The sequence below is a fragment of the Astyanax mexicanus genome, chromosome 2, assembly GCF_023375975.1.
Source record: "Astyanax mexicanus isolate ESR-SI-001 chromosome 2, AstMex3_surface, whole genome shotgun sequence".
In the NCBI taxonomy this organism is placed as follows: Eukaryota; Metazoa; Chordata; class Actinopteri; order Characiformes; family Acestrorhamphidae; genus Astyanax; species Astyanax mexicanus.
The window spans coordinates 78,083,704-78,097,387 of NC_064409.1; the positions used below are offsets into that span (position 1 = coordinate 78,083,704).

Here is a 13,684-nt window from a genome sequence, read left to right on the forward strand (position 1 = left end):
TTATAGTTTGATATATTGCAATGCTGTAAGCAAGACAATAGACTGTGATCAGAAACCTACATTGTATTTTTTAAAAATCGAGAATCGATACAGTCGATACATATTACAATATCACAATATTTGATGTATTTGATATATATTGATACATTATTACCCATCTGTTAGATGTGTAGTAAGCATGGTTGGTGGTATTTAAGCCTTCTTAACTTGAAAAATTGGAAAACTATGGACACCAAATTGATAGTAAACGGAACAGGTGTGAGCGATCATAAGCTGGGGGAGCGGGAACGCTATCACGTGTGAATGCATGCTGGGAATTGGAGTCTTTCTCGAGTCCAGAGCAGGCCAGATTTAGGCCACATTATTATTTTTGTATTTTGTATTACTATTATTTTTTTATCGTATGAACTAAGTCACAGATAAGTTCTTCATGGCTGTGGGTGTAGGGAGTAAAAGCTTTATAAAGCAGAGGTTCTGCTGTTCTGCTGCTAATTCTCTGTGCTGCTGTGTGGGGTGGTGGGTAGCTGTAAATTTAAAGCTGTGCTGAACATGTGGGTGTGTTTGTGTGTTTTATCGTATTTTAATGAAAGCTTACACACATGTGTACATTTGATGTAATTGTAACTGCCCTGTGTGCTGTAACTGTGCTGTTTTGTGTCTGCTGTAACTGTGCTGATATTAGGTGTTTTCTGTATTTGTATTGCTTTAGTGTTTTTATGTGTAAATGTGCCCTATTTTTGTGTCCCTATCTGTGCTGGTGTGAGTATGTTGTGTTTGTATTTGCTGTGTTGTGTTGCGATTGTATGTGACGTAACTGTGCTGTGTTGTGTGTGATGTTACTGTGCTGTGCTGTAACTGTAGTGTTTTTCTGCACTGCTGTAAATCTACTACAGTTCTGTAGGTGATGTAACTGTAGTTTGCATGTGCTATAACTCTGTTGTGTTTGTGTCTGCTGTAACTGTGCTGACGTAACTGCACAATTTTGGGTGTGATGTTACTGTGCTGTGCTGTAACTGTGGTGTGTTTGTGTTTGCTGTAACTGTGCTGTGCTGTAACGATGCTGTGTTTGTGTGTACTGTAACTGTGGTGTGTTTGTGTGATGTAACTTTGCTGCCTGTGCTCTGTGTGCTGTAACTGTGCTGTGTCTAGTAACCATGCTGTAACTTTGCTGGTGTATCTGTGCTGTCTTTGTGTCTGCTGTTTTTTGTCTGCTATACTTGTGCTGCTGCAACTGTGCTGTGTTTGTGTGTGCTGTAACTGTGCTGGTATATCTGTGTTGTGTTTGTATGTATTGTTCTGTTTTTGTGTGTGTGCTGTAACAGTGCTACTATAATGGTTCTGTTGCATGTGTGCTGTGTTTGTATGTGCTGTAACTGTGCTGGTGTATCTGTGTTGTCTGTATGTACTGTATTGTGCTGTGTTTGTGTATATTTTACCAGTGCTACTGTAACTGTGCTGGTGTATCTGTGTTCTGTTTGTATGTGCTATGTTACGCTGTGTTTGTGTGTGCTGTAACTGTGCTGGTGTAACTGTGCTTGTAGGGGTCTGGTGGTGCTGGGAATCCTGAAGGAAGCGGGGAGACTGTGAGTGCTTCAAGGCTTTAATCTTTTCTCTTAAACAGCAGCAAAATCTGCCCAAACCTTATCAACACATTCTTACATCACATCTCTAATTATTCATTAAATACACAGTTAAATAATGCATTTTATTAAAGGTCAATTAAAACAGTTTATGTATTAAAATAGTTTATTATACAAAGGATTACATTGGACTATTCATGAGTATCTGTGCCCATTTAGACTGCGTTTCTGATCTGTGTGTGTGTGTGTGTGTGTGTGTGTGTGTGTGTGTGTGTGTGTGTGTGTGTGTGTCAGCAGTGTCAGACGATGTGTCCTGCTGGACCTCAGGGACTTCCAGGGCTTCCAGGCATGAAGGTAGGAGTTTAAGGGCGAAGGATATTACATAATAACTTCATTTACATAGCAACCCTTTGGCAAACACCTAGCAACACCTTAGTAACCACCTGGCATCAGCTTTGCAACCAACACCAAATCAACCAAAACCTAGAGCAAAGCAACCATAACCCATAACCAAATGTTATCCTGTAGCTATCCTATATCCACACCTTAGCAGCCACCTAGCTACACCTTAGGAACCAACTTATATACTGTAGCAACTCCCTAGCAGCCACCTAACAACACTTTAGGAACCAACACATATAGCATAGCAACATGTTAGCAAATGCTTAGCCTCACATTTGCAACCAAAAAAAAACGGCCACCTAGCTATAATATAGTAACTGTCCACCTAGAAACACCTTAGAAACCAACACCTAAACCATAGCAACACATTAGCATATGCTTAGCAACACCTTTGCAACCAAAATATAGGGCATAGCAACCATACCTTAAAACCAAAAGCTATACTATAGCAACACCTTAGCAGTCACCTAGTTACACCTTAGAAACCAACTCCTATGACACAATACCTCTCTAGCAGCCACTTACCAACACTTTAGGAACCAACACATATACCATAGCAACACGTTAGCAAATACTTAGCCTCACATTTGCAACCAAAACCTATAACAGGCACACCTTAGCAACCAAAACCTAGAGCATAGCAACATTAACCTATAACCAAAAGCTATACTATAAAAAAATAAATACTTAACGGCCACCTAGCTACACCTCAGGAAACAACTCCTATAATATAGCAACTGTCTAGCTGCCATCTTGACACACTTTACAAACCAACACCTATACCATAGCAACACATTAGCATATGCTTAGCAACACATTTACAACCAAAACATAGAGCAAAGCAATCGTAACCTATAACCAAAAGCAACAACTATAGCAACAGAAGCCACCTAGCTGCACCTTGGGAAATAAACTCCTATAAAATAATACCTCTCTAGCAGCCACCTAGCAGCTGCATAAATTTGGGCACCCTTGTTGTTTTATTAATTTAAATACCTTTAGCATTAATTACACCTTTGTAACATTCTCAAAGTACAGAGTTACATAAAAGAGGGAAAAAATACTCAAAACAATGATAGTCCAAGACAATGAGTCCTAAAAAAGAAAATGCCCAAAAAAACAACAATAATCCATGTAATCTTATTTATTCTTAAATTTTATTTTTTAATTTAGTTCTTCTTTAAGTTTTATATTTCCTTTTATTTTTTTCCTTATTTTATTATTATTTTTAATAGTTGTATTATTGTATTTTATTGCTTGCTTTTTAACTTATTTAGATTTTCTTTTATTATCACTACTATTATTTGTATTTTTTATTGCTTTTATTTTTTTTAGTTAACTTATTTATTTGTATTTTTATTTTATTATGTAAAAATTAGTTTTAGCTATTTTTTGTTGTTGTTGTATTAGTCTTATCTTCTTTTGATCTAATTTTTTTATCAATTAAACCAAGCTTTATTATTATTATTATTATTATTATTATTATTTATTTTACTTTTTTTTTTTAGTCTAATTTTATTTTTTATCTATTTTTATATTTAATTTACTGTCATTTTTAAATAATTAAATTTAGTCAATCCCTGTGTTTGTTAATGCTCGGCTACATTGCAAATAAGGGTTGACCTCAATGTACTTCTGAGTTAATACAAAGGTTGATTGATTGATTTATTGATTGATGTAAAGGGATTGTCAAAAAAAGGTATTAAAAATCCAACAATAATCCAAACAAGAAGAAAGTCTCAACAAAAATACCCAAAAATCAAACCAGGGCCCAGCAAGAAACAAACAAAATCAAACAAGCGAAAAAAAGAAGAGAAATATTATCTCACCCAGCTCCTTGATGTATTTCCACAAACAAAATGGCTGCCACACTTCCTGTTTCCTGTTTATTTTCTAAGTAGGGATTACATTCAAAATAAGAGTCTATCTTTTCAAATAAATTGGAAACACTTTCATAATTAGACTCCCCAACTCAACTCAAGGATGATATGTTAAAAAATCATAAAAGAAACCAGGAACTTTACTTTTTCTGTGGGGCAACCTAAAAAACACAATCTGAAATATCTGATAGTATTAATCAATAAAAACAGGTTATATCACAGGTCACCTTATGTGGTGGCTTCCCAACTTAGCAACAAAACCTAGAGCATAGCAAACGTAACATAACCCCCCCCCCCCCTAAAAAAAATAAATAAATAAATAAAATAAAATAAAATTATATATATACTATATATATATATATATATATATATATATATATATATATATATATATATATATATATATATATATATATATATATATATATAAACAACAAACGGAATGGAATTGTTTACTGATCCTCTCTAAAGTGTGAGGTGATTGTTCACTGTTGTGTTTCAGGGACACAGGGGGCTCCCAGGTGTGGACGGGTTGCCAGGTGCTGTGGGTGAAAAGGTAAGATGTAATGTTTCAAAGTAAAAAAGGAAATTAAACTACACTTCCCTCCAAAAGTATTGGAACAGTGGGACCATTGCTAGTGAAAACATTTTAATTTGATGTTAAGAGAAGAAAATGAGACAAAAAAGTAAACATTTCAGCTTTTATTTACAGGTATTTACATCTGGATCTGATACACAGTTCAGAAGATTCAGCACCTTCTGTCTGAACCCACCCATTTTTCTTATGCTCAGTATAAGGGACGGGTGGCAACCCTAGTTCATCATCTGTTATTTAGTACACCAGTGACGACTTTCTTCTTCAGGACATTCATGCAAACAGTTGTTCAGGCTATGAACAATATTTGTGCTCTTATGGTTTTTATTGATTTTCTATCTTACTCCTCTAACTATAAATACACAGTCTGCATAGATAAAACACCAAAACCCAAAGCTGAGTGTAGACATAGACATTGTTAATTGTTTGAATAATTAATGTATCAGGACACACTTAGGCAAAGAAAAAAATACACCTGATAATCACATGATTATACTATGATCCAATACTTTTGCTCATAAAAAATGTGTTGGTTCAGAAAGAAGGTGCTGAATCTTCTGAACTGTGTATCAGATCCAATACGTACACAGTAAAATGAGCAGTGCTGGATCAACACCTAAAGTGTAAATTTTACACTACTTCAGAGCATGCCACTATGCTACTATGATGCCACACTACAAAAAGTAAATATTATAGTATTAAAGTGTTAAACTTAGTATTAATTACATTAAATAGTGAAATAAAATAAAGACAAAAACGTATCCTTTTTTATTGTTCAGGTTCTTGGTATTTTTATTTAAAATGCATTACATTTAAACACATTTATAGATATGAATAACGTTGCAGTAGGGTGCAACAGGAGTCATTTCAAACACAACGCAAAACATACTTACTTACTATTGCGTAGTTTAAGGTGGACCAGAAAAAAATCCACCTTAAATGGTAGCTACAGAAGTTATCTAGCTTACCTACATGCTGGGACTTCAAACGACAGAATTTAACAATCATGCCATTTAGCTGGATAGCTTGTGTTGGTTTCCTGAAAGAACTTTTCAATTTCACCTCAGCTAGCTAGCTAAATACTTAACTTTAGGTTGTTTCTTGTGATAAGTTGCCCGTTTCACGTAAGCTAAGGCTAGCTAGCTAGCTAGGTTAGCTAATCTAACCTTTTCTGGCATGAGGTTCCCCATTTAACCCAAGTTAAAGCTAGCTAATGCTATGCTTTTTGTTTAACTTGTTTAGTTGTTTAAGAGAGCGTTGGTTAATTCTTCTCCTCAGCTAGCTTAGCTTGGCTAGTTTTTCACCTCAGCTAGTGTTAGTTAGGTTAGCGCACTAGCTAACTAACTAACTAACTAAAGGAGCCCAAAAAGGATTCCACAGGATTATTAAAAATGCATTTAAACAATATTTAGAATTAAAAAACACATTTAATACACGGTAAAACAATACAAAATATTTTTAATGTCACTACTTATCAAATTTGAGAGATTGAGGGGAAAAAAGACACACCTGTTCACAAAGAAAATGGCAGCTGACAAACTTTGAGTGTAGCAAATACACTGGGAGGAAGTTAAAATGTGTTAACTCTGGCAAATAATTCCAACGTTATGTGAATTTTAACACTGAGAGATGTACATCACCATGACACTGTGTATAATTAATTACTGTTAATCAATATTATTAACACTACGTCTTTTTGTTTTAAAATTTGCATTTAACTTATTTTACTAAAATTCTGTTTTAGAATTTTGGATCCCCTTTGGCATCATTATTACATCAAATCAAAGTAATTTCTAAACTAGCAAAATAAAAAAAATGCTACCCATCTGAAATGTATATCCCTTCCTCTTCTTTTTAATTGTTTTCTTTGTTTCCATTTATTTACTAGTTTTAGGAAGGTAGTGGTTTACGCAGTAATTTTTTCAAATAATGAACACGCAGGGAGTCAAAAAATGATTACACTTTGATTTTAACACTATAGATTTTACTGTACACCTTTAAATACCTGGAAATAAAAGCTGAAATGTTGATTTTTTTTTTTGTATCATATTTATCTTTAAATGTTAAACCCAAATTTGTTCAGTCTACAGCAGATATAATGTGATTGGTCTTACTGGTCCCATATTTTTAGAGGGGACTGTATGATAGGGAAAACTGTACAACTAAAAGGAAGCTTTAGTACCCTGTTTTTTTTTTATTATTCAATACAAGATTCTTTGCGATTGAACACTGTGTACAAGGCTGTGGCTTGTCATACTTCTGAAACAGTTAATCCTTGACTTTTTTGTCTGATGTTCTAAAGAATGTCTTTGTCTTTTATTTAAAGGGAGATTCAGGAGTGGCTGGAGAGCCCGGTCCTCCAGGACGTCCAGGAGAGGATGTAAGAGATCTCTAAACATACTGTTCTTTTCTTTGAGAAACACTTCAGCTTTCATTTTCCTGCAGTCCATCCCTGACATCCCTGTTTCTATTGTCTGAATCCAATCGATATGAGTTTTATATTTCTTATAGTGTAAAATATTCTCTCAATTTCACACTTTGCAGGGTCAGAGAGGACCTATTGGATACCCTGGAGACCATGGAGATAAGGGAGATCGGGTAAGAGCTTCGAGGAGAAGATAAGAAAAAAAACACACATTCTCGTTGAATCTATTGAGAGCCTTTAAAAACTGTATACTAAGAAAATACATGTCTGAATGAATAAATACATAGAGTTTATAAACTCTGCAAGTACTGTAGTAATATTTAGCTACCAATCAGTAGTCACTAACAGTAATATTAACCAATTAGTAGTCTGTAACAGTAATACTAACCAATCAGTAGTCAGTAACAGTAATACTAACCAATCAGTAGTCAGTAACAGTAATACTAACCAATCAGTAGTCAGTAACAGTAATGCTAACGAATCAGTAGTCACTTACAGTAATACTAACGAATCAGCAGTCACTAACAGTAATACTATCCAATCAGTAGTCAGTAACAGTAATACTAACCAATCAGTAGTCAGTAACAGTAATACTAACCAATGAGTAGTCAGTAACAGTAATACTAACCAATGAGTAGTCAGTAACAGTAATACTAACCAATCAGTAGTCAGTAACAGTAATACTAACCAATGAGTAGTCAGTAACAGTAATACTAACCAATCAGAAGTCAGTAACAGATACTAACCAATCAGTAGTCAGTAATTTTTGTAATTCGTTAGATTATATTTTTGTCAACATTTTGGGTTTATTATCGTTTGGTATTTTTCTAATAATAGTAAATACATAATTCATTTCCTTTTTTTTTGACGGGCGAATAATAAAAGTAACGCGATAGTTACTTTTACTGGTAACTAGTTACTTTTATAGTGGAGTAACTCCGTTAGTAACTCAGTTACTTTTTTGGAGAAGTAACGAGTAACTATAACTAATTACTTTTTCAAAGTAACGTGCCCAACACTGGTAGTCAGTAACAGTAATACTAACCAATCAGTAGTCAGTAACAGTAATACTAACCAATGAGTAGTCAGTAACAGTAATACTAACCAATCAGAAGTCAGTAACAGATACTAACCAATCAGTAGTCAGGAACAGTAATACTAACCAATCAGAAGTCAGTAACAGTAATACTAACCAATCAGTAGTCAGTAACAGTAATACTAACCAATCAGAAGTCAGTGACAGTAATGCTAACACTCGGTAACTGTAATACTAACCAATCAGTATTCACTAACAGTAATGCTAACGAATCAGTAGTCACTTACAGTAATACTAATGAATCAGCAGTCACTAACAGTAATACTATCCAATCAGTAGTCAGTAACAGTAATACTAACCAATCAGTAGTCAGTAACAGTAATACTAACCAATGAGTAGTCAGTAACAGTAATACTAACCAATCAGAAGTCAGTAACAGATACTAACCAATCAGTAGTCAGGAACAGTAATACTAACCAATCAGTATTCAGTAACAGTAATGCTAACGAATAAGTAGTCACTTACAGTAATACTAACCAATCAGCAGTCACTAACAGTAATACTATCCAATCAGTAGTCAGTAACAGTAATACTAACCAATCAGTAGTCACTTACAGTAATACTAACCAATCAGCAGTCACTAACAGTAATACTATCCAATCAGTAGTCAGTGACAGTAATACTAACCAATCAGCAGTCACTAACAGTAATACTATCCAATCAGAAGTCAGTAACAGTAATACTAACCAATCAGTAGTCAGTAACAGTAATACTAACCAATGAGTCGTCAGTAGCAGTAATACTAACCAATCAGTAGTCAGTAACAGCAATGGTAACCAACCAGAAGTCACCAAAAGTGATACTAGCCAATCAGTTGTCAGTAACAGTAATACTAGCAAATCACACGTCACTAACAGTAATACTAACAATCCACACTCAGTAACAGTAATGCTGACACTAAGTAACAGTGATACCAGCCAATCAGTAGTCAGTAACAGTAATGCTAAAACTCTGTAACAGTAATACTAACCAATCAGCTCTTAATAACCGTAATGCTAACCAATTAGCACTCAGTAACAGTAATACTCACATGCAGTAACAGTAATACTAACCAATTAGCATTAAATACCTGTAATACTAACAAATAGTATTGCTGACACTCAGTAATATTAATACTAACCAATCAGCACTTAGTAACAGTAATTCTGACACTTAGCCACAGTAATACCAGCCAATCAGCAGCCAGTAACAGTAATACTAACCAATCAGTAGTCAGTAATACTAACCAATTAGCACTCAGTAACAGTAACACTAACCAATCAGTAGTCAGTAACGGTAATACTAACCAGACAGTAGTCAGTAATACTAACCAATTAGCACTCAGTAACAGTAACACTCACATGCAGTAACAGTGATGCTAACCAATTAGCATTAAATACCTGTAATACTAACCAATCAGTACTCAATAACAGTAATAGAACCAATCAACATCAGTAGCAGTAATGATAGCAAATCCTTCAGCACTGAGTAGCAGTTATTATAGACAACCAATCAGCACTTTTGCTGGCATTTTTATCCAAAACTCCTGATATGACCCAGAGAAGACAAGATAAAAGAGAATCAAACACACCTTCAGAGACTATTGGAAAAAAGGAGGAGAGAATATTTGCACTTAACAAAATGCTAATAATGCTATCAGTGAATCCATTCAGTAAGGGCCGGTTAGCATAATCACTGTTCCTGTGTATGACATTCATTTTAGCAGTGTTAGCATATCTGTTCAATTACATCCACTGATTCCAGCAGTGTGTACTGTACAGCAGAGAACCATCAGACCACAGCAGAGCTTAATCAGCGTTTAAAACTCAGTACTGCAGCTGTGTGGAGCGAACAGAGCAAGGTCACAGAATACGAAAAATATAAAAAATATGAGACACCCTTAAATTATGAGTTTCTTTAATTTGACCAAATTGAAAATATCTGGAATATAATCAAGAGGAAGATGGATGATCACAAGCCATCAAACCAATTCATTTCTGAGAAGCTACTCCCTGCATCACCTAATTAAACAAACTTCATCAACCATGCAGTTATTATTATACAATGGGAAGCTCTTGTTGTATCCATTTCCTGTATGCTTGAAACATCTTACATTACTAAAAGAGCATAGCTGATTAGCTGGTTAGCTTTGTGCGCTTAGCCTAGCCAAAAACATGTGGAAAATTAATAAAGTGCAGCTCATGCACCAATGTTTTCCTCTATTTTCAGGGACCTCCTGGTTTCAACGGTATTCCTGGACCCACCGGACCTCCAGGAGCTCCAGTAAGTGTTCAGAGCTTCATTGATTGGATGATTCTGAATCAGCTAGCTCTGAGCTCATGTGGTATTTATGAGCAGGGTGGTCAGCAGTGGTCAGCTCTCTATACTCAGATCATCTCAGAATAGAGAGCAGTGCTCCAGGTCACTCCACGCCTGAGGAAATGTTCTGTGTGTAAAGGTTAGATTGCCTCAGGTAAAGTCAGGTAGAGTCAGTGTTACTGAGCGGAATCGGATTTAGCCTCACTTTAGTAAAGCGAACATGTGAACACTTTTTCTTGGACAATACATCTGTTTAAAAGGACAGAGAGGAGCTACAGGACTCAAAGGAGACACGGTGAGATCACATTTAAATTAGCTAAAGATTTATATCAGATCTGGTGAGATATGATCAAACATAATGACAGCAATACTGTAATAGTGATGATGATAGTGATGTTAATGATGGAAGTGATAAAGGTGACAGTGATGATGAAAGTGATGATAGAGATGAAAGTAATGGTGATGAAAGTGATGAACGTGATAGTGATGATGAAAGTAATTGTGATGAAAGTAATAGTGATGATGATAGTGATAAGGATGATGAAAGTGATGATAGTGATGATGAAAGTAATAGTGATGAAAGTGATGTTCATGATGAAAGTGATAGTGATGAAAGTGATGATCATGGAAGTGAGAGTGAAGATGAAAGGGATGGTTATGATGAAAGAAATTAAATTAATAGTAATACAAGTGATAAGGATGATGAAAGTGATGATAATGATGATGAAAGTAATAAAGATGAAAGTGATGGTCATGATGAAAGTGACAATAGAGATGCTGATGATGATAACAGCGATGGTGATGAAAATTAAGATGACAGAGAAAATAAAAGTGACGATGATACTGATAGTGATGAAAGTAATTATAGTAATAGTGATAAAAGTGATAGTGATGTTAAAAGACAATGATACCAATCGAACGTGATGATAGTGATTACTGATGATAGTAATGATGACTATGGTAGTAACTATGGTGGAAAATAATGATAATGTTGATTAATGTGATGATAATGACGGTGGTGATGAAACTAATAGTGATGATAGGCATCTGTTTAAAAGTGATATATGTATTTAATTTGTTTCATTATATATTGGACTGAAAATGATTGAGGGACATTCCAGGATTTTGGTACATTTCAGGGTTGGTCACTTCTGAAAATTTGATCTTCAATTTGATCATTTTTAGTCATATATTTATTAAATACAGGTAATAGACTATCAAAAAGTTTGATTCGTCAAGCTCAGGTATCAAAGCAGCTTTTTAAATTAGATTATGCAATATATCTGGTAACTTACAGTAACAGGGTTGTGAGTAACAGGGTTGTAAATCTAGGCTAAGTTGTGTTTTAACCCCAGGAACAGATGCTAACTGTAAAATTTAGCTATGTATACAAGATCAAGGACAAACATGGTTATATAAGTATATAAAGTAAATTTTTTGACTCATTATTAGTCTTACAATATGAGTAAGAAAATGTCCTTGTGATGTCACTTCCTTTGTGCCAGTAGACAAATATTTTTAACTCTTTTCTCTGCAGGTAAAATTCCTTATGGTAACAGGGTTGAGCGCATGTTGTGGGACACAAATTAATAGCATAAAAACTGTAACATGCAAAACAGTGTAGACCAAAGAAGTTGTTTTCATAAGTAAAGGAGATGCATATCAACAATATACGAGAGGAAGTCATTTATTTAGAGCTTATTTTAATTGTTAAATTTGCCAAAGGAGTTGGTCACCCAATGTGTGGGACAAGAGAAAGCGGCCATTTTTTGAGGTGGTCCAAAGGTATTCGGTCTTTTGAATAATATCTAAGGAGCTTATTTTTCCACCATATTTTACAGTTTGTCTTATAACACGTACATTTTTCACAAAAAATAGTCGTTTAGATATTTTGGATATGTACATTTGAAATTTAAGTGGTGGGACAGGAAATGTACCAAAATCCTGGAATGTCCCTTGATTGGATGGTTGGATGATTGGTTAATTGATTGATTGATTGATTGATTGTATAATTGCCACACAATCAAAGAAATTAATGAAATGAGTATTATATCAAATTAATTTTAAAACTATGCATATCGCTGCTGTCCAGTGAAAAACAAGTATCTCCAAACCGCAACTTAACAGTAGAGAGAAAAAATAAACTTTTAAACTTTCAATGGACGTCAATGTAAAAAGAGTTTATTTTAGGTCATTTTGAAGAGTTTCTATTGGTCCATTCATCAAGATTTTTTTTTTAAGAAAATGTAAGGGACAGTTTGTCTGTTCAAATTATGTGCAGTAAAAAATGTAAAAAATGGAGATACTTGCTTTTCATTGGACAGCAATGATAAAATGTTTGTAAACTGGGTGTTGAAAAAATAAATAATTTAGCATCATAGGCTATTCACGCTATTTACCTTAAATATTTTTATTATGAAGTCAATCACAAATTGTGCTGAATTGTTGTTGTTTATGTGATGTAATGTGATGATGTGATGAATTATTATGTGATGTATTGTTTAATAGGGTGTTGAAGGAATCCGAGGACGTGATGGACATCCTGGACCTAAGGGTGATGATGTAAGAGTTCTTTCAGTCTCTGTTTCCATAATGGTTCAGAATGTGATTTATGATTGTAATCTGTAATCTGTAATCTGTCAATTGGAAAACTCGTTTTAATGTTAACCATAACTTTATTTTTTAAGTCATTGTAGAGAATTTCTATTCGTCCATTTATCATGAAATACTGATATAATATAAAGCAGAGCTTTCAGTCTAAAGCTCTGATGTAGATAAAGTCCTGTTACTCACTGTGTTTTCTGTACTGCAGGGTGCAGCTGGTCCTTCAGGACAGAGAGGAGCTACAGGACTTAAAGGAGACACGGTGAGATCACATTTCATTTAGCTTCAGATTTATATCAGATCTGGTGAGAATTCATCAAACATAATGACAGCAATACTGTGATAGTAGTGATGAAAGTGATGAAACTGAAAGTAATTGTGATGAAAGTGATGAAAGTGATAGTGATGATGGAACTGATGATAGTGATGAAAGTAATAGTGATGAAAGTGATAGCAATGAAAGTAATTGCAATGAAAGTGATGAAAGTGATAGTGATGATGAAAGTGATAGTGATAATGAAAGTGATGATAGTGATGAAAGTAATAGTGATGGAAGTGATAGTGATGATGAAAGTGAAAGTGATAATGAAAGTGATGATAGTGATGAAAGTAATAGTGATGAAAGTGATAGTGATAAAAGTAATTGTGATGAAAGTGATGGTCATGATGAAAGTGATAGTGATGATGAAAGCGATGATAATGATGAAAGTAATAGTGATGCAAGTTATAGTGATGATAAAAGTAATTGTGATGAAAGTGATGGTCATGATGAAAATAATAGTGATGAAAGAAATTAAATGAATA

At 34.4% G+C, this 13,684-nt stretch overlaps 1 protein-coding gene across 1 annotated transcript in view; it reads left to right on the forward strand.

The window, feature by feature from the left end:
* Positions 1–13,684, forward strand: part of LOC103046422 (collagen alpha-3(IX) chain-like) — a 72,232-nt gene that overhangs the window by 41,907 nt on the left and 16,641 nt on the right. The window contains exons 16-23 of the mRNA XM_049474913.1: positions 1,542–1,583; positions 1,878–1,934; positions 4,365–4,418; positions 6,784–6,837; positions 7,002–7,055; positions 10,187–10,240; positions 12,785–12,838; positions 13,089–13,142. Coding sequence (XP_049330870.1) covers positions 1,542–1,583; positions 1,878–1,934; positions 4,365–4,418; positions 6,784–6,837; positions 7,002–7,055; positions 10,187–10,240; positions 12,785–12,838; positions 13,089–13,142 — 423 coding nt within the window. The remainder of the gene's footprint in view (positions 1–1,541; positions 1,584–1,877; positions 1,935–4,364; positions 4,419–6,783; positions 6,838–7,001; positions 7,056–10,186; positions 10,241–12,784; positions 12,839–13,088; positions 13,143–13,684) is intronic.